Here is a 26533-nt window from a genome sequence, read left to right on the forward strand (position 1 = left end):
AACCATAAATAAAAGTATTAAGCAGGACTGGCCCCAGCACAGACCCCTGAGGAACACCACTGGTGACCAGCCCCCAGCTGGATGTGACACTGTTCACCTCCACTCTCTGGGCCTGGCTGTGCAGCCAGTTTCTAACCCAGCAAAGAGTGCTCCTGTCCAAGCTGTGGGCTGCTAGCTTTTCCAGGAAAATGTTGTGGGAGATTGTCTCAAAGACTTTTCTCAATTCTAGGTAGACAGCATCCACAGCCTTTCCCTCACCCTCTGGGGACATCACCTGGTCGTGAAAGGACATCAGGTTGGTCAGGTGAGACCTGCCTTTCCCCAAACCCATGCTGTCTGGGTCAGATCCCTTGGTTGTCTGGCATGTACTATATGATCACACTCAAGATGATCTGTTCCGTAGCCTTTGCCAGCACCAAGGTCAGGCTGACAGGCCTGTAGTTCTCCACATCTTCCTTCTAACCCTTCTTGTGGATGGGCATCACATTAGCCAAACTCCAGTCATCAGCCTCCTCAGTTATTCAGTACTGATGCTAAATGGTGGAGAGCAGCTTGGCAAGTGCTTCTTCCAGGTCCCTTAGTACTCTCAGGTGAATCCCATCCTGTTCCATAGAGTTGTAAGTGTCTGAGTGGCACAGCGGGTCACTTAACAGCCAAAAATAATTTCATCCATCAGGACAGATGGATCCTGTCAGACCCTGTCATACCTTGTGCCTCAGAAGTTCTTCCATGGTTATAAAACCCAAAGTTTTGGTGAAAACACCAATCCTAGAGCCGATATTTTGGTAGAATGAATAACAAGCAGACACCTTTTAATTGACAGAATGAAGGGATGTATGCATATTGATTTGATTCTGGAGTTTTCTTGTGGTAATGACTGCCTTAGACTTTCTGCTTGTTTTCTGAAGGAATTGGTAGAAAAATAACACTACCATTCTGAATTTTGAAATTCCCCTTGTGCTGGAAGAGATACATTTGCTTTTCCGCAGTTCTAGAACAAAGATGTTCCTTTCCTTAAAATACTCTACTGGCTCTAGCTACATACCTGATTAACTATTACTTGTCAGAGGACAGTTTTTTGTCTCTAATCTGTCATTCCTCAGTCAGGTTTCTTACTGCTTTTTAATAAACATTAAGCTAAACAATATGTAACATGTGAATATATTCTTTAGTGACCTTAAGTCACTATAGTGACCTTTAGTGACTGTATTGGCTGATGCTGTGTGAAAAGACTCCTCAGAGTGGAGACCATTTTCCTGGCTGTTTACTGTGAGGAGGAGGCTTTACAGGGTAAAGCAGGGCTTAGTTTTCTTCACTTAATCTCTTGGATATCTGGTAAGGTGTTAGACAGGTCCCACAGTCTGTTAGTCTTGAAAATACATCACTGGAAAAAAATTGGAGGAATTAAGGGGGAAATTAGCATTTTTTCCACTGTTTTGGGGGTATTTTGTTTGGTTTGTTGTTTGGTTTTTTGTTTGATTTTTTTTTTGCAATAGTCATTACAAGTTGATGTTTATCATCACAGAAAGGTAGAGAATTTTTTAGATAAGAATGAGACCTGCATGAGACAACAATGAGATGTTGCTTAATTGACAGGTAGGACGTTTTATTTTATCTTTTTTTAGCTGTATTTGGTTCTCAGATTCATATTTTACATTTATCCATATTGGGACTTTTTGCAGAAGATGAAACTGAAGGCTTGATAGAATGCCAGGATTAGATGGTAAACAAATTGGGAGACTGAGACTGTTGTTTTCTGAATCCTGGGCAGTACACCATGTCTTAACAAAATAGGTGCTACATACTAATGTGTCAGGCAGCTGAGCTTTTATTGTAACATTTTACAGTAACAGTGGTTACAGTAGGTAAGAAAAGAGGTAAACATACCTAAACAGGTATGCTCAGAAAAGAGAAGGATTACCACAGTAGAGAGTTGTATTCCTTGAGAAATTTTAGTTTTATCAGGTCTTCACTCTCAGACAAGGAATTTCTATACCACAGTTAAGTTATGTGAAGCAAAAGTGATCTTTCTAAACAGAAAAACAAACTTGAAACTCTAATATACTTTGCACATGGAGGAGGTAATGGAGCAGGCTATCGCATCTGGTAGTGCGTATCAACAAAAGCTTAGTTTTACGCAAACCCTAAATGTTGTTTCCAATAGATGATCTCTTGAATTACAATAACTTTCTTTTGCCACCCTCACTGAAGAAATTGGTGTTTAGACACAGAACCAGCAGCCATTTAGAATGGAATTCAGAGGACACAAGACATGTTATACCTAAAGTGTAATTAGATGTGCTGTACGTACTCAGCACAGAGCAGAATACAGTTGGTGTCAGCCTCACTGGCAGGATGATGTCCCGGAATGTGTGGAAATGACCTGGTTGAGGACAGAAGGTCCAGAATCACTTTGCTGTCGAAACATAGTGCTAGAACATGCTGCAAATCAATATAGCTGTAACTCAGGCCTGGTGATGAGTGGTTAGACAATGTTATGAGCCACCAAATGAAGTCAGACTCCATTTTGACAGCATCTTTTCTTACTCCTGCAACCTGTGCGTCTCTGGTGTTCTGACCTTGTAGGAGAACTTCAATGCATTATGAGGTAAAGGGTATTACAGCCAAAAAGAACTGCTGACAGAGTTGTCTGCTGATCGTCAGTGCTGGCATAAAGATGTGAGGAATAGGGGCAGCCCTCAACAGTATGGAATTTTTAGATTGGCTCAGCTGTCTTATTGCATCACACTTTCCTCTGTAATTGTGTATTTGCAGAAGCCAATCTTGTAAGTATAAGAAAGGGGAGAACAAGTGTCTTCACTGTGATGTGCAGGGTAATGGAGTGGGAGGGCAAAGAGGATGGGCAGAAGGGGGCAATCTAAAGACACTCTTGAACTTTGTAGAGCTTACCATCCCAGCTCTGAGCACGAGCTGAACCTGAACAGAGGGACAATAGGGATTCTTTAGTTTAACAAAAAAAGAAAGTAGAAATATATACCTAGTATGATTTGCATTCTAACATTTCAGGTAAGTACAGAAGAAATGACTACCAGAGACAGAATCACAGAATCACTGAGGTGGGTAGGGACCTCATTTGATTACCTAATGCAACCTCCATGCTCATGCAGGGTCACCTGCAGTCTGTCCAGGTCTGTATCCAGTCAGGTTTTTAACAGTGGACATGCTGCAGCTTTTTTGGCCAGCATATTCCAGTCTGTTTCAGCTTCCCAGTTAACATGACGCTTGGCTAAAAACAAGTGTTTTGATGAGTTCTTTTGTTGTTTAGGGTAAGAAAATAGATATCATAGCTTCCCATGCAAAATAATTAATTGTATATCAGACTAGAAGCTGCAAAAGCTGGAGTGGATTCCAAGGATTATGTGTAACTGGATGATGTAAGAAGCTTCCAGATCTTTGTAAGGAAAAGCTCCTTTCTGAGTGATGCCACCATATGCAGTGGGGATCTTCAGCCTTTCAAGAACACTGACCAAGTGTCTTTTTTTCCCCAGATTTGGTTGCTCTGGACACGTACCCAGCAGTTCAGTTACTGCTTTCAGAAGCAGCTACTTGGAACAGGGAAGAGTTGAATGCTAATGTTGAAGCAGCATCTCACCATTGCCTGGGGAGACCTGTACTGTAGAGGGATGGGCAAAACCAGTGGGACCTGAAGTTGTGGTGGCTGCCAGTGACAGAGAAGTGCTGTCAGCCAATGTGTAGATGTCAGGTAGTGCTGATCAAGGCCAGAAATACTTTCCTCGCTGCTTTCAGATCCAACTTTCTAGGAGTTTAACTTCATGTATTGTGAGGAAAGTCAGGTAGATGAGAGCTGCCTTCACACTGAAGTGTTTGTCTAAGGTGCCTGTCACTAAAATGTTTCTGTGTACAGTCTCTGGTATGTATGCTGTGGTGGTTGAGCTTCCATGTTGCATATTTAAATCAGATCTGAAAAACTCCTGCACCCCATTTCCAAAGAATTCTTCTCAATGAATCAGAGTAATAGTTCTGATTTGTATTTTAGAGCCATCTTTGAGAACCTGTTGGATACAAAAACCATAGAGCCAGACTTCTGATGAGACTCTGTCACTGACATTAAATGCAAACTTCCTTTGCGGGTTTTCTTTTCTTACCTTGTGGGACAATAGCAGAAAATACCTGCATATGCTAGTTGGAATGTAACATTGAAATTGAACAACATCTACTCTGACTAGAAACTCTCATTTCAAGGACATGTTTTCTCCATTTCCTTCTTGGAAACATCCTGTTGATGCTCCAGGAGGTTACCAATATATGACTATCACTGTACACACAATTAATTGAGGCTGGCATTGCAAAGTGGATACTTTCTTTAGTTTCTATATGTTGGTCAGTGGTTTTTCTAAATGTTGTCAAGCATATTTATGCAAAGATTTTGTCCTGCCAATACAGGAGCATGTCTGCTTTTGTCCTTGCTATAGGTGTATGTCAAAACAAGGGGACTTGCTCTTTTGCATTTCATTCAGTTGCAGTGTCAGTATTTATCTTGGGAGTATTTTTTTATTTGAAGTTTTATTATTTGAGTCTTCAGATTTCAGTTTTTAAGAACTGCCTCTGTTATTCAAGCCCAGGAAAAAAATATTATTCTCCTGTGTAGAACGGCTTCACTCTCTGTTGCCCTGATGATTCTTTCTGCCAGCTGTTGCCTCTGTTTTGTGCTGTGTAGTGGAGAGATGATAAGGGGCAAGGTCACAGAATCACAGAATATTCTGAATTGTAAGGGATCATTATCCCACAAGGATCATTAAATACAAGTCTTAGCCCAGTACAAGGCATCCCCAAGAATCACACCATGTGCCCGAGAGTGTTGTCTAAGTGCTTTTTGAGCTCTGTCAGGGATACTGCTCTGAGCACTTCCCTGTGGAGCCTGTTCTAGTGGTCAAACCATCCTCTGACTGAAAAAGATTTTTCCTGATATCCAACCTAAACCTCCCCTGACACAACTTCAGACCATTCGCTCTGGTCCTGTGACTGTCACCAGAGTGAAGAGATCAGTGCCTGCTGCTCCTCTTCCCCTTCCTTCAAGGAAGTTGTAATTGCAACTCAGTTTCTTCTTCTCCAGGATGAACAGACCAAATTACCTCAGCCACTCCTCATATGGCCTTCACCTGAGGCCTTTTCTACCTTCATTGTCCTTGTTTGGATGCTCTCTAGCAGCTCAATGCCTTTTTTCCATTGTGGCACCCAGAACTGCCCCCAGCACTGGAGGTGAGGCTGCCCCAGAGCAGAGCAGAGCAGAGCAGGACAATCCCTCCCTTGCCTGGCTGTGATGCTGTGCCTGATGCACCCCAGCACACGGGTGGCCCTTCTGGCTGCCAGGGCACTGCTGGCTCATGTTCAACTTGACATGAACCAGGACCCCCAGCTTCCATTCCATGGAGCTGCACTCCAGTCTCTTGTTCCCCAGTCTATACACACTTCCTGGGTTGTCCCATCCCAAGTGCACAAACCAGCACTTCCCCTTGTTGAACTTCATACTGTTGGTGGTTGCCCAGCCCTCTAATTGATCAAGGTCAGTCTGCAAGGCCTTCCTGCCTCTGAGGGAGTCAACAGCTCCTCCCAGTTTTTTATCTTCTGTGAACTTGCTTAGTACTCCTTCCCAGGGTTACTAAGTATCCAGGTCATTTGTGAAGCTGTTGAGGAGCTCAGGGCTGAGATGGAGCCCTGTGGAACCCCACCATGACAGGTCACCAGTCTGATGTCACCCCATTCACTGACCCATGAGCCAGTTGCTCACCCATCATGTGATGTGTTCACCCCAGTTGTGCTGGATGTTTTGTCCAGAAGGACACTGTGAGAACCCGTATGGAGAGCTTTACTGGAACCGAAAAGGTTATATCCACTGGATCAGCTAGATGGGTTATCTGTCTTGTCATAAAATGAAATTAAGCCTGACAAGCAGGAGTTTATCCTCATGAACCTGTGCTGGCTGTGACAAATGACTACGCTGTCTTTCAGGTGTTTCTCAGTACCTCCCAGTATAATAATGTGCTTGCAGAGCTGGGGTGTCAGCCATACTAATGGGGAGTACCTTGAAGGTAAATCTGTAAGCTCTACAGGAAACTTGGTTGAGACATTTGTGCTTAAGAAAGGGTGTCTGTTTTGAAGTGCTGCTTACAAGTGGAGCCATTTGCTTGTTATGAGAAGTTTTTGTGGTCTTGAAGGTGATGTGATTCCTGGAGATGTCCTGTGCAGGGCCAGGATTTGGACTCGGTGATTCTTGTGGGTTTCTTCTGATTCAGAATATTCTATGATTCTGTGATTCTAGTGATGTCAGCCTGTGCTTATTTATACTGAAGTAATCTGAAACAATTTACTGAAAATAGCATTTTACTGTCTCTCAATGGTTTGTGCAGTTAGGATGTACAGCCTCTTCAAAACTGAACTTCAGTGTCTAGAAAACCCCAGAGCTATTATTGGAGTTAAGAGGCTTAAAGATCTCTGAGGATCTTCTCTCCTCAGTCTGCTGCTGGTCTACTGTGTAAGGGTTTATAGTCCTGTCAGCAAAAATTTATTCAGCTGTGTTGCAGCTCTATTTAAAGAGCACTAGCCAAGAGAAGGGATACGTAAAGGTAGACCTTTGCATCCAGCTTCTTCCAGGATGAACGGCCATATAGTCCAACACAGCATTCTCAAACAAATTGTTGTCTTGATAATGTTAAGTATTTTCTGGATCTAAAGGTTTTCCTTGGCTGGTCATGTAAATGAATTCCTCAGCCTTGTCCTTGAACACATGGGACATCCTTATCAATTTCTCTCCATCTAGGATATGATTATCTGACAAAATGGCATGCTCTGATTTTTTTGTCTGTGTGACTTGATATACTTAGGTCTCTTGACCATGTATCAAAGCCTTTGCAAGGCTTTGATAAGTTTTTTGTTTGGTGCTATTTTTAACTGAACTCCTTTCTTCTCCTGGGGTGCAAGGGGCACTCTAAGATTCCTCATATCAAAGGGTACAAATATAGGTGCTCTCTGTCAGGAATCATTGAAGGCATCTCGATCCTTCTAGGTTTTACTGCCAGACATGTTTATTGTCTCTTATATTAAGCTGACTAGCAGAGATGCCCAAGAACTTTGCTTTCTTATGCCTTATTCTTGCAGAAAATATTTCTATTTTGGTTTTTCACTGATAGAGAATAATTTAGGCATGCTACCAAGAATGTGTGAGGGTTCTCTAACATGGTTAATTATTTTTTTTTATATCTATGAAAATTATTTTCTTTGTGTCATGCTGGTGCTCATGGAAGTTGGCCAAGGCCTCTTCCCAATAACCTTTTCACAGATTGTTTTGGTGCCAGCCTAGACAGTGTAATGCAGAGCAAGTGTAGAGAAATACACTTATATAGTTCATTTCCTGACTCTTAATTCAGACCATGTGGCAATTTGGGCTAAGTGTGATGTGATATACATGGGACAAAGTACATTATTCTAGACACAGCAAAGGCCATTTGATTATTTTTCAGTGATAATTGTAACTCAGTATTTGTTTCTTGCTAATTTTGTCTTGATAATGAGTGATATGTGTTATTCTTTTTCTGTAAGAAAATACCTGGAGTTTTGTTCATTATGCTTTGATTGTATGTTGCTAGGACAGAGTTGCGAATATTTAGTTGGGCAAGGTTTATAAAGTTCTGATGGGTGTGGACAAAAATAGGGTGGAGGTGAATGCTACCCCTGAGTAGTAGCAAGTAATTCAGCTGCTCCATGTTTTTTCATTGATGTGCTTTTGAAAATTACTTTGATTAGAGTTGTTTCGTCTGACAAAGGAGCTGCAAAGTGGAGCTACATAAACCTTGCTTTGTAACTTTCTTTATTTTTCTTGCTTTGGGAGAAATGCGAAAACACTAAGACCTTTTGTTATCTCAATTTTACGTAGACTCCTGCTAAGGTATGGTTAGATCAATCTAGGTTGAAACTGTGAAACTGCAAAGCTTTAGGAAGCAGAATTTTATTGTGAGTTTGTGGCTACAGTTCTCAAACAGTACTTTCAATGTTGTGACTCTGTGATAAGCTTATAGCAAAGGGTGGATATGTAGGGACTGGCAAAATACCTGGTTCTGAAGGAAGCTGGGACCATGATTTAAAAGGGTCTAATCAATTTTGTTATGAAATTTATTACAAAACAGAAATTTCTTCCTTGATTTCAGACCTTTTGTAAAGAAAACTAATTCTCTGAGCATGACAGCAGATAGATAGCCTGCCTGACAGCACTGCCTGGCAAGTGTCCTCTTGTTTCTGAAGTACAGAGTCAAATCTTCTCTCCCTCAGAAAACTGAGAGATACTTTTGCTTATGATCTGCTTGCCTGTGGGGAAGGTTAACATGGAAAAGATGTAAATTTGTGAAGGGTGTCACCATCTCCTGGTCCTGCTAGGAGGAAAGAGAGACTGTACTTCTTTGGAAGCAACTCCCAGTTGTATTGCATAGATAGATGTTTGCCTACTACTGATGTACTCATTTGTGTTTGGAAGCCTTCAAAACAGAGGAGGAAACATTACAGGAAATGCTAACCTGTAGTAACTGCCTCAAGCTTAGCTCCCTGTGGATGTTCTCTTCAAAGTCTGTATAAAACGCATATTATAAAAGTGTAGTCGACAAAACAATTTAGTGTTACAAATGCAATTGATTATTGATTCTCTTTGTTGTTTTCCAAGGTGGAGAAAATACATAGAGGTGATCCAATAGATGGATTTGTTTATCCTGCTAAGAAAATACCACCAGCAGCAAAAAGCGATGCTGAGCAAGAAAAGGCATCTCAGAATATTACTTCACCAAAAGCAGACCCTTTGTTAAAGCCAAATATGGAGACCACACCTGCATCACTCAGTAGCGACTTCAAAGCAAAAGTTGTTGGCATCTTGCTGAAGTATTCCAATGGTCTTTGGGCTCATGCACTTCCCAAAGTGTACCAAGACACTTACCAAGTAAAATTCCCAGAAGACATTCTGAATAATCTAGAGTTGCTGGCAGATGTATGTGTTGTGGACTACGTATCTGAAGTCCCCAGAAAGGCGATCCTCTATGCTAAACCCCAGAAATGCATTGATGAAAATCTGAATGTCACTGAGAAAGTCAAGAGGCATGATAGTGTGAAGGCCACAGCTGAACAGCAGTATGAAGAATCCAAGGACCAGTACCTAGAAAACATAACTGTTCCTTCTCTAATTATTCCATCAGAAGGATCTGTGTCCATCATGGTGTTAGAATTGAAAAACACTAATGAGGTCCTGATTAGGCAAGTTTATATTTTGGAATCTTCCTTTTTTGTTTTATTTATAAATCCAGATGTTCATATTGTGCAGGTTGCCAGAAAAAATAGATGAACAGCAGGTTTCAGGATTTTATTATTTACTTATTTTGCTAATGAAAACTTTAAATCCTTTTGTTTGTGTGTTTAAATGGAAATTTTCTGAAACTTTTTCTGTCCTGAATCAATCCCTTTTATCATTAGCTTTAATGTGTCTGAGAATCAAGGCAGATTCGACTTGCAATTGGAAGATTTTATAAAATAATCTCACTATAACACAAAACAGTATTCTGATATTACTATTGTGCTTATTAAAATACTTTTTGCTTCTGTACCTTACACTAACTAGGCATGACTTGAGTGCACGCAGATTCTACTTATGGAAAGACAAGTATTCATCCAGCAAAAAACTACTAGTGTTTCTTGATTTGGTACCTAATTAGCCTGGTCTAAGGGGACAGTGTACGAGGTGGATTGTTACATTACATCTGTTAGTAACAGCCTCATGTGCACATGTGACTTAACTCTACAAAACGTTTCTGTGCACCTTTTAGTTCTGGCATCATTTTTAACTTACTGTCCATGTGGAGTAATGGTTCTTAGCTTTCTAGTCTGTTGTTTTAAGGATGTTTCACCTAAGTATTTCAGATTAATACTTTGAGTACTGTGGATTAAAATACCATATGACATTGAGCTGAGGATGGTTATGTAAAAATTTTTCCACAAAGCAGCTGTTCCCAAATTTGAGCCATGTTTCTTGGACAGTATTGAAGTTTCTCATTTTGTCAGCTCTGTGTAGGTACATGATGATACTTAGTGTTTTCTTGGTCCTAGTTACAAAAATTACTACTCAGGGTTATCCATGTACTTCATGGACAGGGCCATTTATCCTGATATGATGAAACTAGCCCTGAAGGGATTAGGGTCTTTTGCCATGACAAGAAAATGTTCATGTAGACATATAGAGAGGAAACAGCGCATGGGCTCTTCTTTTCTCACATGTCCTACCAGCCTCTCTGCTGACCTACACAAGAACTATGTGGCTGGTGTTGGTTGATGTTGATTTTTGTAGGATCAATAAAATCAAGATTCCTAACTCAATCTCAGGGATGGAGCAATATCTCTTTACTTTCTTGGTATGTGGCTAAGCTTTTTGTCTGAAACTTTCACTTGCAGTACAAATGAAGGCAATGCTGAAAGGTGCTGGTTTTGATGCCATTTCTGTTTTGAGACATGGATCAATTCTCAAAGAATTGTAATGTAGTCATGATAGAGAGATAGATAGAAACACTCCTAGATATTTGCTAGACATTCACAGCAGGGTGTTTGAAGGAAGAGATGATACACTAGGTACTGCAGTTGAACTCTTACAAGAAATAATTAATAAAATAGGGAGTGAGGCAGGAAATTCTGAAAGATTCTTCTGCTTTCAGTTGAGTTACTCTGACTGTCTGTTAGGTGTCTTTATGAAACAAATGTTCAAGAAACTTTTGAGTCACGCATGCGTGACTGTCATCCCACTTTATCTCTATTACAAAGTAGATGAATGCTTGCACAGAAACAAAAAGGCTGTTTCTAGGAAAATCAGAGTTCCCTGGAATGTGGTCAGATTTAATATAACGTTTGTAACAGAGTTATGATACCATGTTGCATTATACTATCTGCATATAATCTAAATTATGTGGTAGAATTTAGTAGAATCATGATCTTTATGAACAAGCTGAAACAGCAGCTAGTAATACAAATTTGTGGGTAGGTTTTCCTTTTGTCTGCTCTAATCTGATTTGTTTCTGAAGCACTCAGAACTTCCCATTTAGATTTTCCAGAAAGTTTATATACTTGATTTAAGAAGACCTGTGTAGCACAAACAGCATTAATATGAACATTCGGTCAGCAGCCAAATAACAAGATAGAACTGTTGTATGAGAGAAAACAGTACTTGGTTTAACAGCTAATTTTTAAAGACACTTTAGATGCTTTGGTTTAGATGAAATGTACTGAAAACCAGATTGAGATGGTGTTTGTTAGTGATAGGGTAACTTTTTTGTCCTAAAAAGCTAAGAGTTTGGACATGAATGTCTTAGAAAATGTATATAATTTATTCATATACGCATGTCAATGTTCTTATGTTTTTATTCAGCTTTTTTGAAGTTGCATCCCAACTCTTGTTGGTTTTTTTTGTTTGTTTGTTTTTGGTTTTGGATTTTTTTTTTTTTGTAAAATATTGTAGGTATGTGGGCAAAGACTATTCTTCTGCCCAGGAACAAATGGAAGATGAAATGAAAGCATACTACAATCAGACCAGTACAGTGTCATCAGCTCAGTCTCTGAGTGTTGGGCAGCTTGTTGCAGTACATGCTGAAGAAGATGCCTGGTTGCGTGCACGGATAATTTCTCTGGAGGACAACAGAGTAAAGGCAAGTAATTACCTCCTCTGGCACTTGGTGAAAGAATTGAGACAAGCTTGTTTTTTAGATACACAGTCAAGTCTTAAATATGCTGCATTAGTACTCTTTCTTTTCTTGCCCTGAAGTGCTTCTATTTTCAGGTATATGAGAAATTAAGACCTTGTAGAAGTTATATGATTGACAAAATTAAATGGTCTTTCAGGTTTTTCTCCATGAATAGTTTGGGAGTTTTGGTTTTGGTTTTAAAAGGAACTAGGCCCTATAGCACTTTGGTACTGAAAATGTACCTTGGTAAGAGGAATGGTTTGAGAGAAACATAGGAAGAGGAAGGGAAGGACAGCATTCATTTGCTCCTAGATCTTGCTCGAAGTCTTGTACTGAAGTATCTCTAATATGCACTAAATAGCAAAAAAAAAAAAAAAAAACAGAGTATATTTTCCTCTTCCAGGCAAATCTGGTGTTTTGGGAGTTACGTCGTATGTATTTTAGTTAAACCCCATTGACATTATTTAACTCCTCTGTTAAAAAATTTTCCTGTGCTGAACAGACTTTTCTTGCCACATGCAGTGAAGTTAGAATGTATATTAGAGGATAAAAACAAGTTTAATACTGCTCAGTTATGTCTTGTCTAATTAGTATTAATGATACATCTTTAACGTTTTTGTTTCTTTCCCCAGCCCTGTTTAACATACTTTTAAAGTTGAACCATTTTATAAATACTGAAAATACCACATGTATTAGAACTGAGTTTTTTCTGAAAGTTAGTATGATACCCTTCAGCTGTGAATTGGAGTTGGATGTCAAAACTTGGTCTTCTGAAAGAGAGGTCTTGTTGGGTTTAGAGAAATGGCAAGAAAATTAGTGGCATGCTTGTTTCTAATTTCTCCCTAGTCAGAGCTATCAGTCCAGAGAAGGCTGCTGCTTTATTGCAGCTTTTGCTGATTTTCCTTTGTCACAGTGTTTAGACCTCCTTTTTAATATTTGCTTTGGAAATATTTTGCAAGATAGAGTTTCAGAAAAAGTTCTACGAAGTCCCATCAAAGCCTTCCTTCTGTAACTTTAGCTCCAGTTATTTGCTGCCAGTAGTAGTTTTCATTCTAGTTTCCTGCATTGACTGTGATATTTGTATCAAAGTAACAACAAGTTTAAATCAAAATTATTCTCTTAATGCTGTAAAAACAGTAGGCAAAACTTAAAATGGCACCTAAGTAGTATTTGACTTTTGAACAATTTCAAAAGTTTGTGAGTAAAAATTGTGACTTCATTACCTTTCTTCACATAGTTTGAGATAGTATATGCTGAACTCTTGCAGCAAAGTTCCTGTTTGAAGTTCAGATTCTGCAGAACAGTTGAAGAGGATGTTATTATACACATCTTGAGAAGGAGGCTTTCCCTGAAAACATGAAATTAGTGGTACTAAACTGACAAAAAGTAATTTGTCTGTGGTTGTATTAGAGAATGTGGCGACCAAATACATTCTCCCTAGATTCAAGGAAACATACTTACAATTATATTCATGATCTTGTGCTTTTAATTCTCTTTTCCCTTCTCAGGTATACTATGTTGATCATGGCTTCAGTGAATTTGTTGAAAGCAACAGTGTGTGCAGACTCCAGAAACAATTCAGATCACTTCCTTTTCAAGCTGCAAAATGTAAACTGGCAGGTAAGAGAAAGTCAGTGCTGACTGCACACATGCTTACTGTTGGCACAGCTTACGTATTGAAGCCTCTGTGAGTCTGGGAGTTCTGATCCTTTTTTGTAATAGTTCTATATGTGTTTGATAGATTTTGTTCAGCTCAGCTAGCCTAAGCAGACATGGGTATGCATGGAAAGAGGGAAAAGAAAGGAAGAAAGGCTGTGAAGAAGAATTTTACAGAGAATCCTTGATATTAGAAGTTGATTTTATCCTGTACCTCTGTAATGGAGCCTAATTGTTTCTGCACTTAACATGGATGTCTTTATTCCTTTAATATACATGAGCCTAAAGAAATAAAAGGAAATATTTGAAGTAAAGGAAATGTGTTGTGTCAAGCAATGTGCACTAGCACATTTCTTTCCATAAATGGAGTTGTGGCCAAATTAGGCAATATTAATAAATATGAGCCTGTTTAATTATTCTGAAGTGATCCTAGTGCTATTAGAAAGGTAAATTTATTTACCTTTCTAAAACTAGTTGGCCTTTCTAACTTTTTTTAAATATTAAAGTTTAAATATATGAAATTGCTGTGAATGAGCTTGTCTTATTTTTGGTTGGTTGATTTTTTAATACTTGACATGTTTTCCATTTTTTTCTACACGTTTGCCTCAACTCTTTCTGAAGAGGGTCTTTTTCTTTTCTATTCTGCCCCCAAAGGTGGCTTTCTTTGATAAAAAAGCTAGAAATTAAGTAGATTGCAAGTAGTAAGGGTGCTGTAAAACTTTGGTACACAAAAAGGTCTGGTGTGTCTTGCAGGACTGGAAGCCTTCTGTGATGATCCTGTCCTAGTAAAGGCTGTGGAATCACAGACATGTTTCAAGATATTTGCTGTGGAAGTACTGGAAAAGAGTGATACTCCTCTTCTTGTTCTCTATGACACTTCTGGAGAAGATGATATCAACATCAATGCTACTTGTCTGAAGGCATTGTATGACAAGTCCCTTGAACTGCACCTACAGGTACCATTGTCCTGTTTCCTTCTTAATTATTAAAAATCATTGACTGTTGAGGTCTTATATGGACAAAAGACAGTAGTCAGAAATTTGCTAAATTTTGTGGGTGTTTTTTTTTCCTTTCTTGTCATACTCTTACTGTTGCAGGCAGATACACTATATACCAATGTCAGAGTAACCAGTGTTTCCTCTGATGGGAGCCTGTATTGTCAAGTGCCATCCAAAGGCTTGTCTAGGCTTTCTGAAATATTGCAGAAACTAGAAGACTACTTTATTTACAAGGTAAGTTCCACAGTAAGGGAAGTGGTAAAGTCATGCAGCATTACTCCAGAGAGTACCAATAATTTTCCTTGAAGTTCAAGTTTCTGTTGTAGCCATAGACTATTCGAAAAGGCTAAAAGTTCTCTTTCTAGTTTGGGGTTTTCTGGGGTGCATCTTTCAGTGTGAAAAGTGTCTTTTGATGCTTTCTTTTCAACGTCAAAGTGATGTATAGGGTACTTTTTGAAAAGTCTTAAGTTGCTTTAAAATAGGCACATGATGGCGAAGTCACCATGGCGAAGATGTTCCCCCATGTTTACAGATTCATGCAGCATCCTTACTAGTCTCAAGGGAATTTAGGTCAAAGAGAAAAAATCTTACGAGGATCTAATTTGTAAGAATTAGGATAATCAATTTTGTAGTTCTGCTGAGCCTGACAAAACCAAATCATACAAAGCAGATCCTGTTGAAACTGCTGCTTGTGAAACTATGCTGTCAAAGTGTTTGAGGTGTACAAGTTAAGCTTTAGACCTGTTGTCGCAACCACCTGGTACTATTTTATACTGAACACCTTTCATTTATCAGGATTCAGTTTCAAGCAAGCTAAATATTGAAAGAAAGTGTAGAAATATTTTGCTGAAGTTGCTAAAGTTTAGCAGCACAAGTTGCCAAAAGTTGCTAAAATATTTAGCAACACAAAGACACTAAGGAAGGCAGCCATGTAGGTGTTTCAAGAGTTGGTATTCTTGGGAGAGAGTGGTTGTTATTTTCTTGCTGCTATCAGAGAAAGAGATTGTTCTTCAGCTTCTTTTAATACCAGGCTTTGCAGCTTATCTGGAGTGTTTTAACCCATTCTGCCCAAGAATTTAAACCTAGTAAGATGATGATTGTTCTTCAAATGTAGTTTCCCTACTTTTTTATAGTGTAGCTGTTTTCTTGTTTTGTTATTTAGGATTATCATGGTGCCTGTCACCCCTATGAGATTTCCATTTGAGTTAGCAGTAAATTTGGTTTGTTATATGTCTCAAGAAATTGTATGTTCTAGAATATAAGCTAGGAGCTTCTTCACTTAAGCTTGTCTCTCATAGCTCTTAACTGCTCTCACTTTTCAAGTCAAGTAATTGTTGGTGATTTCCTAGTCTGTTTCCAAATGTGGCTTTTTACCCCGTCACTTCATGTTCTCCCAATTTCCCTGTAAGATACAGAGTTTGGGATGAAAAGGTTTACCAACTGGGGAAGCTTAAAGCAATGTGATAAGAAGTGTTTCTAAAGCCAGAAAGATACTTTTTATTTGAAACAGAGCTTTTGCTTCTCAGTACTGTTTGTGCCATGTGTTGCTTTTGAAATGGTTAATTGAGTGCCAGATAGTAATACCTCTGTGGTTTTTGACTCCTGTTTTTGTATTTGCAGCAGACATCTGAGTTCAATGTATTGCTACCTTTCTGTGGCAAAATCTGCTTGTTTCCTTCCAAAGGAAAATTGGCACGTGTAGAGGTAAGAAGTATTCAAATAGCAGCTAGAATTTGCCCACATAGAAATGTCTCTTCTTTTTGTTCAACTCACTCTGAATGTTTAGTTTCCATGAAATATTCTATTATGTGTGTGTCACTGTTGGTTTTTTAACCTCAAAATTGTGCTCTTGCTTTCTTCTTTCAGATAAAAATTATTCACACTAGACGGGCACTTGATGTGCAATTTATGGATACTGGAACAGTTGCAACTGTAAAAGTATCAGAGCTCAAAGAAATCCCACCACAATTCCTGAGAGAAGTAATTGCAATACCTCCTCAGGTATGAAGACATGTTAAAGTTAACCTGTATTCAATCTCTTGGCAGTGTTAGTAGTGCTGCTATTTCAAGGTTTATGTCCTGAAATTCTGTTTTGTTTCACAGCATTCAACATTGCAGTGTATTTTATTGTGCATCTTCGCCTGAAATAAATTGCAGTGTAGTCCTGTGAGTTGGTGGGTGTTGTGTATGTGTCATGGTACTGGATTTGCGTTTTGCTCTTTCTGTTTGTCATGGATGATTGACTCTGTCAGCATCATTCTCTGAATTGGACCAGCTTTCATATTACTAAATTATACCTTGTACACTCAATTCTGTTGTTAGGCTTTGAAGTGCTGTCTGGCAGATCTGCCTCCTAACACTGGCATGTGGACTCCAGATGCTGTTCTGTGGCTGCGAGATGCTGTAATAAATTGTCCTGAATTTAGCATGAAGGTAAGTAGTCAAAATGCCTGTGAGACCTGAACTCGCATAGGCATTAGGAAAGAACATTGAAAGAACAACTTCAAAAGCTCAACAGCCCATCAAATTGTTTTTTGTTACAGAAGTGTAGAAGTTTGTATCCAGCTGAAGGACATAAATTCTATACAAAGTTCTTTTCTTAGTAAATTTATTATAAAACTTACTTGCTTAGGCCTGTTAGAATCTTGTCCTTTCCCCTCTGCTGTGAATTTAGCAATTTTCACAGCAGTTGTTTGTTTTGCTGTCCAAGTCCAAATATGCAGCTAGAGTTATTTCGCCCCTGATAAGAAAGAAACGTAGTTGTCATGTTTCAGCACATAAAAATACGCAGCTTCTCAGTTAATCTTGAATTACTTTTATGCCTCTTGTGAGCAAAGCTTTTTCTCCTTCTAGTTTCTTTGAAAGCGGTTTTATTTTTTATTTGCTCTTTCTAATTGACTTTGTTTTAGTATACACTTTATATAGTTAAAATTTCTCTTATCTTTGAGATAAAATTGTTTGCATTTGCAATATTCACTTAGTTTAACTTACTGAAAATACCCTTATAAATCTATTATAACTACAGACTAAACAAAGATAATTTCTTCTTAACCTTTTGATTCCAGCTGCTGTCAAACACTTTGAAAAAGTGCTTTATAGCTTTCCATAACCTTCTTGCTTGCTTTAGTCTAGACCTCTCCTCTGAGATATACACCTGTTGCACCTGGCTTTTCTAGACATCCTCTTCCAAAAGAGCTTGAATTTGGTGCTCATTTTTGCTGTGTTAAATAATAGAGAGCAGATTCATGCTTTAATTTCACGAAGTTCTTATTCCTGGCTGGGAACATTAGCAGAAGCATCTTTAAAAGAATGTTGCATACTTTGTCAAATTAAAATTTAAGTGCTTTACTATTAATAATGTTAGCATATCTGATGGTAAATAGGAAGTATTTTTGTGTCAGTGCTTGAAAATTACATGTGAGAGAAACCTAGAAGATTTTTTTTTTTTTTTCATCTAATTTAGCAGGCTTCATTTCCCATAATGACTGGAGGATAGCTTAAAGGATTAGGTGTTATTATTTAATAAGTTGTTTAGATCTGTGTGGACACTGGCTACTGTTCTTCTGGAAGCAAGAATTCTACACACAGTACTGTGATTGAGCCTGTTGGATGGAACAAAATTCAAGTTTTGTGTTTGCTTTAAGTTAGTGGAGTTGCTGCAGGTGTTTTTTTTCTTTTCATCTACTGTGAACAGCTTTTTAGCCCCAACTTCTTTCATATCTTTGGGAGAACACTGAAACTGTTTCTGTATGTAAGTGCAATGAATTGTTGCTGCTTTACAAAAGTTCTGTACAAAATCAGATGTGCCTTTAATAGTTACTAACTGGTTGTTAAATGGTATTTTGTGTTCCAAGGTGATTAAACAGGATGCTTCAAAAGGAATTGCACACATCTACTTGTTTGCTCCAGAGAATTTCCCAGACATGGATCGTAGCATCAATAGGCAGATCAAAAATGCAGACTTGTGGAAGCATCAAAAAGATGTTTTCTTGAGTGTGGCTCCCAGTGGGACCAGCTTCACAAAAGCTGTAGGTGATGCTGTTCCAGCTCTCCAGTTACCTAGTGGGAAGCTGGAGAAGAGTTTCCCTGATTCAGGCAGAGAGCCCGGCAGTACAGTGTCCAGCATGGAGATGCCGCCCCCTCTACCCTTGCCAAAGCCTGGTGACCTCATGGATATCTACGTCTCGGTGGCCTGCCATCCCGGTCATTTCGTTGTCCAGCCTTGGAATGAGCTAAACAACCTGTATGCCCTAATGGAAGAAATGATCTTGTACTACAGCAGGGCAGAAGAGAAACCTGTGACCATTGAAAAAAATAAGCTGTATGCAGCTAAAATTGGAGATGAGTAAGTAGATACTTAAATTACTTAAAATCTTTGAAAGCAAGCTTAACTCTGCTAAGCTAGGCGAGCCTAGCTTTGCTTAGTCTGCATTGTTAACAACATAGCAGATGTCCAATGATATCTGAGAGATTAAGAAAGTAAATGAGATTGCAGTCTCTTCATGCTTCCAGATTGTAGCGGGGATAGTTGGTATTATTCAGCTAAATCCAGGTTTGGGAAGCCTGAGGCATGTTGGTCAAGATTTTTTGGTTGTGCATTGTTTTTCTGGTGCTTTGACAGTGTGTGAATATGAATTCAAATGGTCTGTTCTTGTTCTTCCCCCTCTTAGGTGGTACAGGGTCATAATAAAAGGGATTCTTAGAAATGGGTTTTTGTCAGTGTATGAGCTGGACTATGGCAAACATGAGTTTGTCAGCGTAGGGAAAGTACAGCCACTCCTGGATACGTTCAGAAGACTACCTTTCCAAGCTATCACAGCTCAGCTTGCAGGTAGGTATCAAGCATTTGCAATTGTTTTTGTTAAAGTCTTACATCAGTGGGCATATGAGGTGAACAGAAATGTTAAATGGAAAAAAGTCAAAGGTTATATAATTGAGTTTTTTCTACATGTTTATGTCCTGCTTTTTTCCTTGGCATAGGCGGTGATGATTCTGTTTAATTATTTTTGTTTGTTTAATTTAATGCAGCACTTTAAGATACCATCTTTGAGAATGGAGACTCTTTAAACTTTCCCAGCAGCTGCTTTTCATGGTCATAAAATTTATAATTTGATGCGTGTGATATCTGCTATGCAAAAGACATGGGGAAATAAAAACTTAATGTTTTTTTGATCCCTTAACATAGCCAATTACCAAGTGTGAAAGTTATGATGTGACTGTTGGTAAGAACCTAATGTTCCGATTATTATGGTTTACATAAAGTTAGGAACCTAGATGTTGAATTTCTAGAGGATTTTATATATATATATCTTGACGCTATTGTAATTCCAGTGCTGACTTGGAATCCAGATTTGCCTGAAATATATTGGTTTTCTCAAACAAGCAAAGATCTCCATGAGGGGACAGAGCTTTCAATAAGCTTACATACGAAAATTGTCTTGAGAATATGGCACATAGAGAGTGTACATGCATCTGAGAGAATTTCAAAAATAAAAATTGATCTCTCCTTGCTGACTTTTCTTTCATTTCAAAATTTTTCCTTCAGTTCTGTGTTGTCTTGAGATGTATACGTCTCATCTTAGTCATGCTGCTTGCTGATGCTGTTTGGTCAGCACTGCTCTAGATTTCAGTCACAGAATATGCTTGTTGGAAGTGACAGGTGACAGAGTTAGTGTCCTGTGCCTTCTGTGGATTTGCTTTCCTGCATAGCCTCAGTGTGACCTTGGGGGTTGTTTTGAACTAGTGCTGTGTGGTGGATGTGCTGCCGACAGGCTTGGGTCCTCGGTGTGCAGTGCTGTGATGTGGCTGATTTCTAGCTGTGTCTGTCTTCTGGAGGATCCAGCCCAGCAAGCTTGCAAGTCATCCACTTTTCCTGCTTCACTGAGTCTCCCAAGTAGCTAGCTAAATTGCCTCTGAGATTCTTCATATTGTCAAAGCAGGCCAGCTGAGCCTGGAAGATCAGTAACTATTGTCCTGCTATTCCTCCACTTTTTTCTCTATGCTTTTGTGTCTTATGCCTCTTAGTCACTAATCTGTTTCTTTGTAAAGTCCCATTTGCTTTTCCATTTGCATAAAGCTTTCATAGCATTAGTTACTCTTCCTTAAGTGTTGATTAACTACTGACTTTTAATTCCTTTTGCAATCTGCAGGCAGCTGTGTTCCTGTGTTGTCCTGTCAGTGGCAAGCTGCTGCTAATAATAAAAGCAAAGTATTGTCATTTTGCTGTTCTGCTTCTGTTATCCATCAAGTGGCTCTTGGGTATTCTACCATGATATTTGAGCCTGTGTATCTAGATGCTGTACACCAGCAGTGGTCTGGGCAACTGAATCCCAAGTCTGCAGGAGCTGCTTATTTCTAGGTGGATTGCAGCCATATTCAAAAATCTGTTTAGGTTCCAGCAGACTTGACTTTGTGGGATACCACTCTGAAAAAAAGTAAGAGCAATTGTGAGGCATTTAGGCATAATTTCTCTTTGTTTCTGCCCCCTATATGTCTTTTTTGGGACTTGAAGGTTTGGCAGGTGTTTTAGTAACTGATGCTGCTTTGAGATGAAGAAAATCTAAAGCAAGGCCAATGGGACAAGTAATGTCAGCACCCTCAGGCTGAAAATAAAGGAAGTTTGTTTTGAAAGGATCTTTAGTTTCCTTTTTGTCATGGTTCCTGATAAGCCCTGGTCATGCAAGGCAGCTAATATTCTCTGAATTCCTCAGTGAGTCAGTGCATCTGCCTTTCACTTCTGCAAACACATCATTATCTTTAAACTTCAAGAAAAAATAAATGTAATAATTAAGCTTGTTGGTGTGGGACATGAGTGAGCTTGTGGTTTTTTTCTAGATTTAAGTTGCATGCATTAGCACTTTAAAAACTGTTTTCTCAAGTATTTAAACTCACACCACTTCTTTTAAACTTAGACTGTTCTAGTCTATAAATGACCTTCTGTTTTGCTTTATGTTTGTTCTAGGAGTGAAAAACCAGCAGTGGTCAGAAGAGGCATCAATAGTGTTTCGGAATCTGGTAGAGAAGAAACCTTTTGTGGCACAGATACAGGCAGTTAATGACAGCACTAACTCTTGGGATCGAAAAATAGTGACTTTTCTTGTGGACACATCTCTTCCACATATTGATACATGGATTCATGATTTTGTGTCTCAGAGTCTTGTGGAATTTTCAAAGGGTGATTAATCATCACTTCTGCAATGTAGCAGCTTAGCAATAAAATGAGTAACAGGCTTTGAAGAGCAGTATAACTACTACATGGCCTTTAAGACATAATGGGGATAAAACTGAAAAATCTGTGTTTGTTTAACAAGTTTGGATTCTGTTGACTTCAGTTGACTTTCTGAAAATTTTAACGTTGTTTACCATTGTAATGCTAGAATATTTGAGTTAAATTATTTTAAAAGTTATTTATCAATAAAACAATGTTCAATTGTGTTCTTGTGATCATTCCCTAATTTTGGAGGGATTTTTATCTCATAACTATTACTCAGTCATTACAGGGTAGTCCTTCCTTTAACAAGTGTTTTATATTTCTGAATTTATTGTCAGAGACATGCATTATTGTTGAGTTTTTCCTTTTTCCTTAGCCTGGTATGCTTTGAATAGTGCCTTATTTGGCATACTGCATTTGTGGGGTGGAACATTCACAGACAGCTGTTCACTTTGTGTACTTACTGCTCTGTTTGCTGTTCTTAGCAGTGATACCACTTTCCTGAATTCTCTGCTCCCCTCCTCACCCCACCTCTTTGACCAGCTGCTAAATCCAAAGCATTCCTTTCCCTCATTTTTTGATAGCTTGATTTCATGTATGCTTCTGAGACTCTTCAGAGGATTTCTGCTTCCTGGGGACAGGAGAAAGCAGTGTCCTGTAAGCACACAGATGGATGCTTGGAGTCCTTGGAACACAGTATTTTCAGCCTACTTTAGAACCTGCTTTATTTTTGGTCTTAGAAATATTTAGAGGAGGTGTAGACATGATTATATTTCATAGTCTGCTGTCTCAATTTAAATTTGCTTGTCCCTCGAGATTGTTAAACACAATATTAAAGCTTTACACGAGGAATGTCAGAAATGGGATTTTTTTCTGCTGTGCACAGCTGTGTAGTAATTCTAGTAGGACACAAGCCAAGCTAAGAAATTCTGCTATAAGGCTGTTTGCAGAAGTACAGGAGATTGGACAGAAAGGGAAACAAGACTGGAAGGTTCCATGCATGTGTAATAGTAGGGTGGGAGAGAGAAAATGCATGCAAATAGTCTGAGCAACCAAACTGTTTCAGCATGTAGGACTTATATTTGCACTCCTTAGTCCAATTCTGGTGGTGGTCTGGAGAAGGTCTGGGCTAAGCAGCAAGGAGTCCTCTGGGAAGTCTGGTGCATGTCTCTCTGGATGTATGCTGGGTGTAGCGGAGCCCTTACAGGGCAGTGATAAACCAGCAAACTGCTACTCTAATGCAAATTGCTACTTAACATAGTCCTCTCCATGTTTAAGTGTGCTGAGGCTGAGACTTCTAAGTGTACTTCAGAGAGGTAGTATTAACAATGAAGATAGTAATTAGTTTTCCATATTAATCAACTTCTTCAGCTGCCATGGCAGAGAAGGTGAAGAATGCAAGTAGAGGAAACCATGTGGTGATGAGCTACTGTAAGATAAACTTGAATGCAAATCTCCCTCTGTTTAGGATGAGTTCTGAGTTGGAAAATTTCAATGATGAAGGACAGTAGAATGAGAAGCACTCCCCTGAGCTCCTGAAGAGAGATTTCCTATGTAAGACCATATCTCACCTTCCCAATTGTGAAGTCTAATGGCTACAAGCCATTTTTATGGCAGTAGAGCATTTTGCTGGAACTGTTTTAGTTTCAGGAGAAATACCTGGGCTGTATTTGTATCCGTTAAGGCTTGAGGATCTGCTCTTTGTCCGAAGTTTATTTGCACCTCTGTACTGATGAGGCAGTTTGTGACCTTTCACTTGTAGTGTTAGAGGACAGATGTTCAAGAGACCGAAGATGATTTCCAAACTTGTCTGCCCCTTCTGAAATATGCCTTACTCTTTCCTTGGTTGTTGGTGGCTAAAAAGCGCAGGTCAAAGCAAGGACACAGTCCTACAGTCCCATGCATTTGTGCAGCTCAGTGCTGGGGTTCCCAGAGGCTGCTTTGTGTGTTGGTAAAACAGACTGCAGTCTTAACTGATCAGCAAACCCTCAGGCACCGCTGTTCACCTTGTGAATTGTTTTGTGCATGCACAGAGCATACACCCAACCCAAAGTTATGACACTCTGCATTCCGTTCATATGCTGTATCCAGAGGGGCTGCACTGATGTGTCTCTCCATCTTCATTCCCAGAATACACTACCACCCCTGCCTTCAGCAGCCCCACTCCTAATCCATTACAATACAGGTACTGCTCTCTGCTTGTGCAGAACTATGATTTTACACCTGCTTGTAGTGTTGCTCTCTTACCCCATGTAAGATCCTGTCAGACATTTGCTAATTAACCTGCTACTGCTCTCTGACACATTGCATGCTCTGCTTTCAAGAACATACAGAGCATGTTGGGCACACACAGTATTGAATAGTTCAAGATTGCTGAGTTTCCAAGCCATGAAATAGCATAATAATTAGTTAGCCTGCTGTCCCCAGGAGGTACTAGACATGCCTGCTCTGTGGAAGGTGCTGATGCACACAGAATGCTGCGCGGTTCTTCAGTTTTTCAGCAGTCAGTGTTGCGGGTGGTTGTGAATGGTTTTTCTGCTTTCATGAATGCATGGCACTTGACTAGGGCTGCATCCACAGCCAGTGTCTAAATCAAGAGGTGGTGGAGTTACTTTCCATTCTGACAGCTATTAGAAAGGCTTCCACTGGAACCCTCCATGCAGTTCTGGGCACTGTCCTCCAGGAAAGATGTGGATTCATCACAGAGAATCCAGATGAAAGCAACAACATCTAGAAAGTCTGGTTTAAATAGTAGGATTTGCAGTTTGTCTGGATGGAAGAAGGCTAAGGAGGAGAACACTTCAGAAAGTTTTCACTGATAAGTGTTTTTATGTGTAGATAAAACAAGGCATGTAAAAGCTTTAGTTGCAGGAAGAAAGGGGCACAGCCAGGGAATTCACTGGAACTCCAGTTTTACTATAAATGCCAAAACCATGTAGGATGTATGTGCAGAAGCCCAGCTGATCATCCCTTGGAATGTGGATTTGCAATGTCTTGTTCTTGGGACCCCACCCCACAACTTTACAACCAGAGAAAGGGAATGCAGCTTTGTTATGTGGAACATTGTGAATTTTAAAAAATGAAAAATGATCCTTGATTAGCTAGAGAAAACAGATGATGCTGTGATAACTAAAACAAACAAAGCAGGTGTCTTACTTACCCAAGGCTGTGAAGAGTAAGCAGTTGCAAACCTCCTCTTTTCTGTTTATTCAATCTTAGCTGTATTTTGTTCAGTTGAAAAAGTTTAAGTTTACCTGTTTTCGTCTCCCAGTGTGTTCACTCCAGCTCATTCTAAGGAACTCTTGTTTTGTCAGAGAAACATGAGAACCTTCTTTGCCATCTCAAAATGAATTCCTATCCCTAGGGTTTCCAATCCTGGACTACTTTCCCCATTTGGGAAATCTTTTTGTTGCAAAGATCTTTTGTTGCAAAAAAGATCTTTTTGTTGCAAAGATCTTTTGTCTCTGTGTTTTCACCACACTCATCCTTTGTCCTCACAGTTTTGCATCAGGCAAAACTAATAATTAGTTATGTTTAATTTAATTGAGAGCCTGGATTCTCAGGTGCTGTCTATGTTAGACGAGAAAAGTGAAGGAAAATCATGCCATGAAAAAAACATCACTTTAAACCTTCATAAAGCCTGAAAGCTCCATTTTGTGTTCTTTTGCTCTTTGCTGATGTTTTCACGTTGGACTGGAATTCTTGAACAGGAGAATTGTGCTGCTCTGTGAAGTTAGACCTTGGCCAGGGCAAGAAGAGCTGAATGGACATGCTTCAAGCATGACAAGCCACTTCCTTGAGAGCCCTGCTGTGGTTGGGTTAGTGAAACTTGGTGTCTTGTGAAAAGTGCTACAGTGTATGTTACCTGCAGCATTCCTTACCTCAGTGTGTCACAGCAAACCGCTAAGAAAGAGCAACCAGGGATGCACTGAAAACAAATGTGCTGAGAAGCTGGGTCTGTGTCTTGCCTAATGGAGACAGGTGAGGACATTCTAAGGGGACCAAGATGCCTCAGATAAGTTTCTCGTGCCCACAAGGCTACATCTGACAGCAGCCAGATCAAACGTATCTCTGAGTGCAAAACCAATGCAGGCATGTATGGGAGCTCAGTGGTGCCAGTGGATCACTTCCTGAGCTTCTCCCGGCTTGCACGCCCTGGAGGAAGGCATTTGGTAAACAGGTGTCAGGGAAACTGGCATACAGGTTTGTCTGATCTTGCCTGTCAGGCTTCTTTAGCCTGGACAAACAGGCATTTGAGTGAAGTGAGTGGTTTTAAGCAGCCTCTTCTCTCGTGCCAGCAGCTGGGATGATGCCACTGACTTGGGCCTGCTCACCTCAGTGAAATATGCCCTGGGTCCAGTGCTTGGCACAGGCCTTTGTATCCTTCCTTTGTCCTAGCTGGGAGCAGCACTTTCAGAGCTAACTGCAGATCTTCCTTCAAATGCCACAGGACATGGAATGTCAGTGCCAGGCAGGTCATGCAAAAAAACCAGCCTGGTACTAACTCGAGGCAACTGGGGACATTTTCAGATGAAGGTCATCACTAGGTCTGGGAAGTGTGGGGCTGGAGAACCATTCACATGGACTGGCCACCTCTGGTAAACCTCTCCACTCTTGTCTTGTGGCTGCTGGTGGAGACCAGACAGCAGAGCTAAGGAGGAGCTTGGGGCTGACACTTTGTGGGAGATTTGGTAAAAAATCATTAAAGGACAAATCCATGGGGCTTTAAAGTGGATAGGTGACAAAAGGTGACATAGGGTGACAAAGGTGACATAGGGGAAAGGAGATTTGGCAGCAATGTTAAAACTTGATACCACAAGACTGGAAGGCAGCTCTCCTGGGCTGACTGCAGACTTGGAGCAGCTCTAGTGGCTGTCACTGGGTATGTGGGGCAAGCTGACAGGGAGTAAAGTAAGGCACGGGATTAGTGGGTG

At 39.8% G+C, this 26533-nt stretch overlaps 1 protein-coding gene across 7 annotated transcripts in view; it reads left to right on the forward strand.

Moving 5' to 3' along the window:
• Positions 1-21817, forward strand: part of TDRD7 (tudor domain containing 7) — a 46954-nt gene extending 25137 nt beyond the window's left edge. For 5 of the 7 annotated variants that reach the window (XM_064735692.1, XM_064735694.1, XM_064735697.1 and 2 more), the window contains exons 7-18: positions 230-304; positions 8690-9270; positions 11513-11699; positions 13244-13355; positions 14145-14347; positions 14489-14623; positions 16010-16093; positions 16256-16390; positions 16712-16822; positions 18244-18734; positions 19060-19220; positions 21351-21816. In XM_064735692.1, coding sequence (XP_064591762.1) covers positions 230-304; positions 8690-9270; positions 11513-11699; positions 13244-13355; positions 14145-14347; positions 14489-14623; positions 16010-16093; positions 16256-16390; positions 16712-16822; positions 18244-18734; positions 19060-19220; positions 21351-21571 — 2496 coding nt within the window. In that variant the 3' untranslated portion in view covers positions 21572-21816. Of the gene's footprint in view, positions 1-229; positions 305-8689; positions 9271-11512; positions 11700-13243; positions 13356-14144; positions 14348-14488; positions 14624-16009; positions 16094-16255; positions 16391-16711; positions 16823-18243; positions 18735-19059; positions 19221-21350 lie in introns of all 7 variants that reach the window. The other 2 variants (XM_064735698.1, XM_064735699.1) reach the window with 2 other exon arrangements.
• The last annotated feature ends 4716 nt before the right edge of the window (positions 21818-26533 follow it).

Source organism: Zonotrichia leucophrys, chromosome Z (assembly GCF_028769735.1).
Source record: "Zonotrichia leucophrys gambelii isolate GWCS_2022_RI chromosome Z, RI_Zleu_2.0, whole genome shotgun sequence".
Classification (NCBI taxonomy): domain Eukaryota; kingdom Metazoa; phylum Chordata; class Aves; order Passeriformes; family Passerellidae; genus Zonotrichia; species Zonotrichia leucophrys.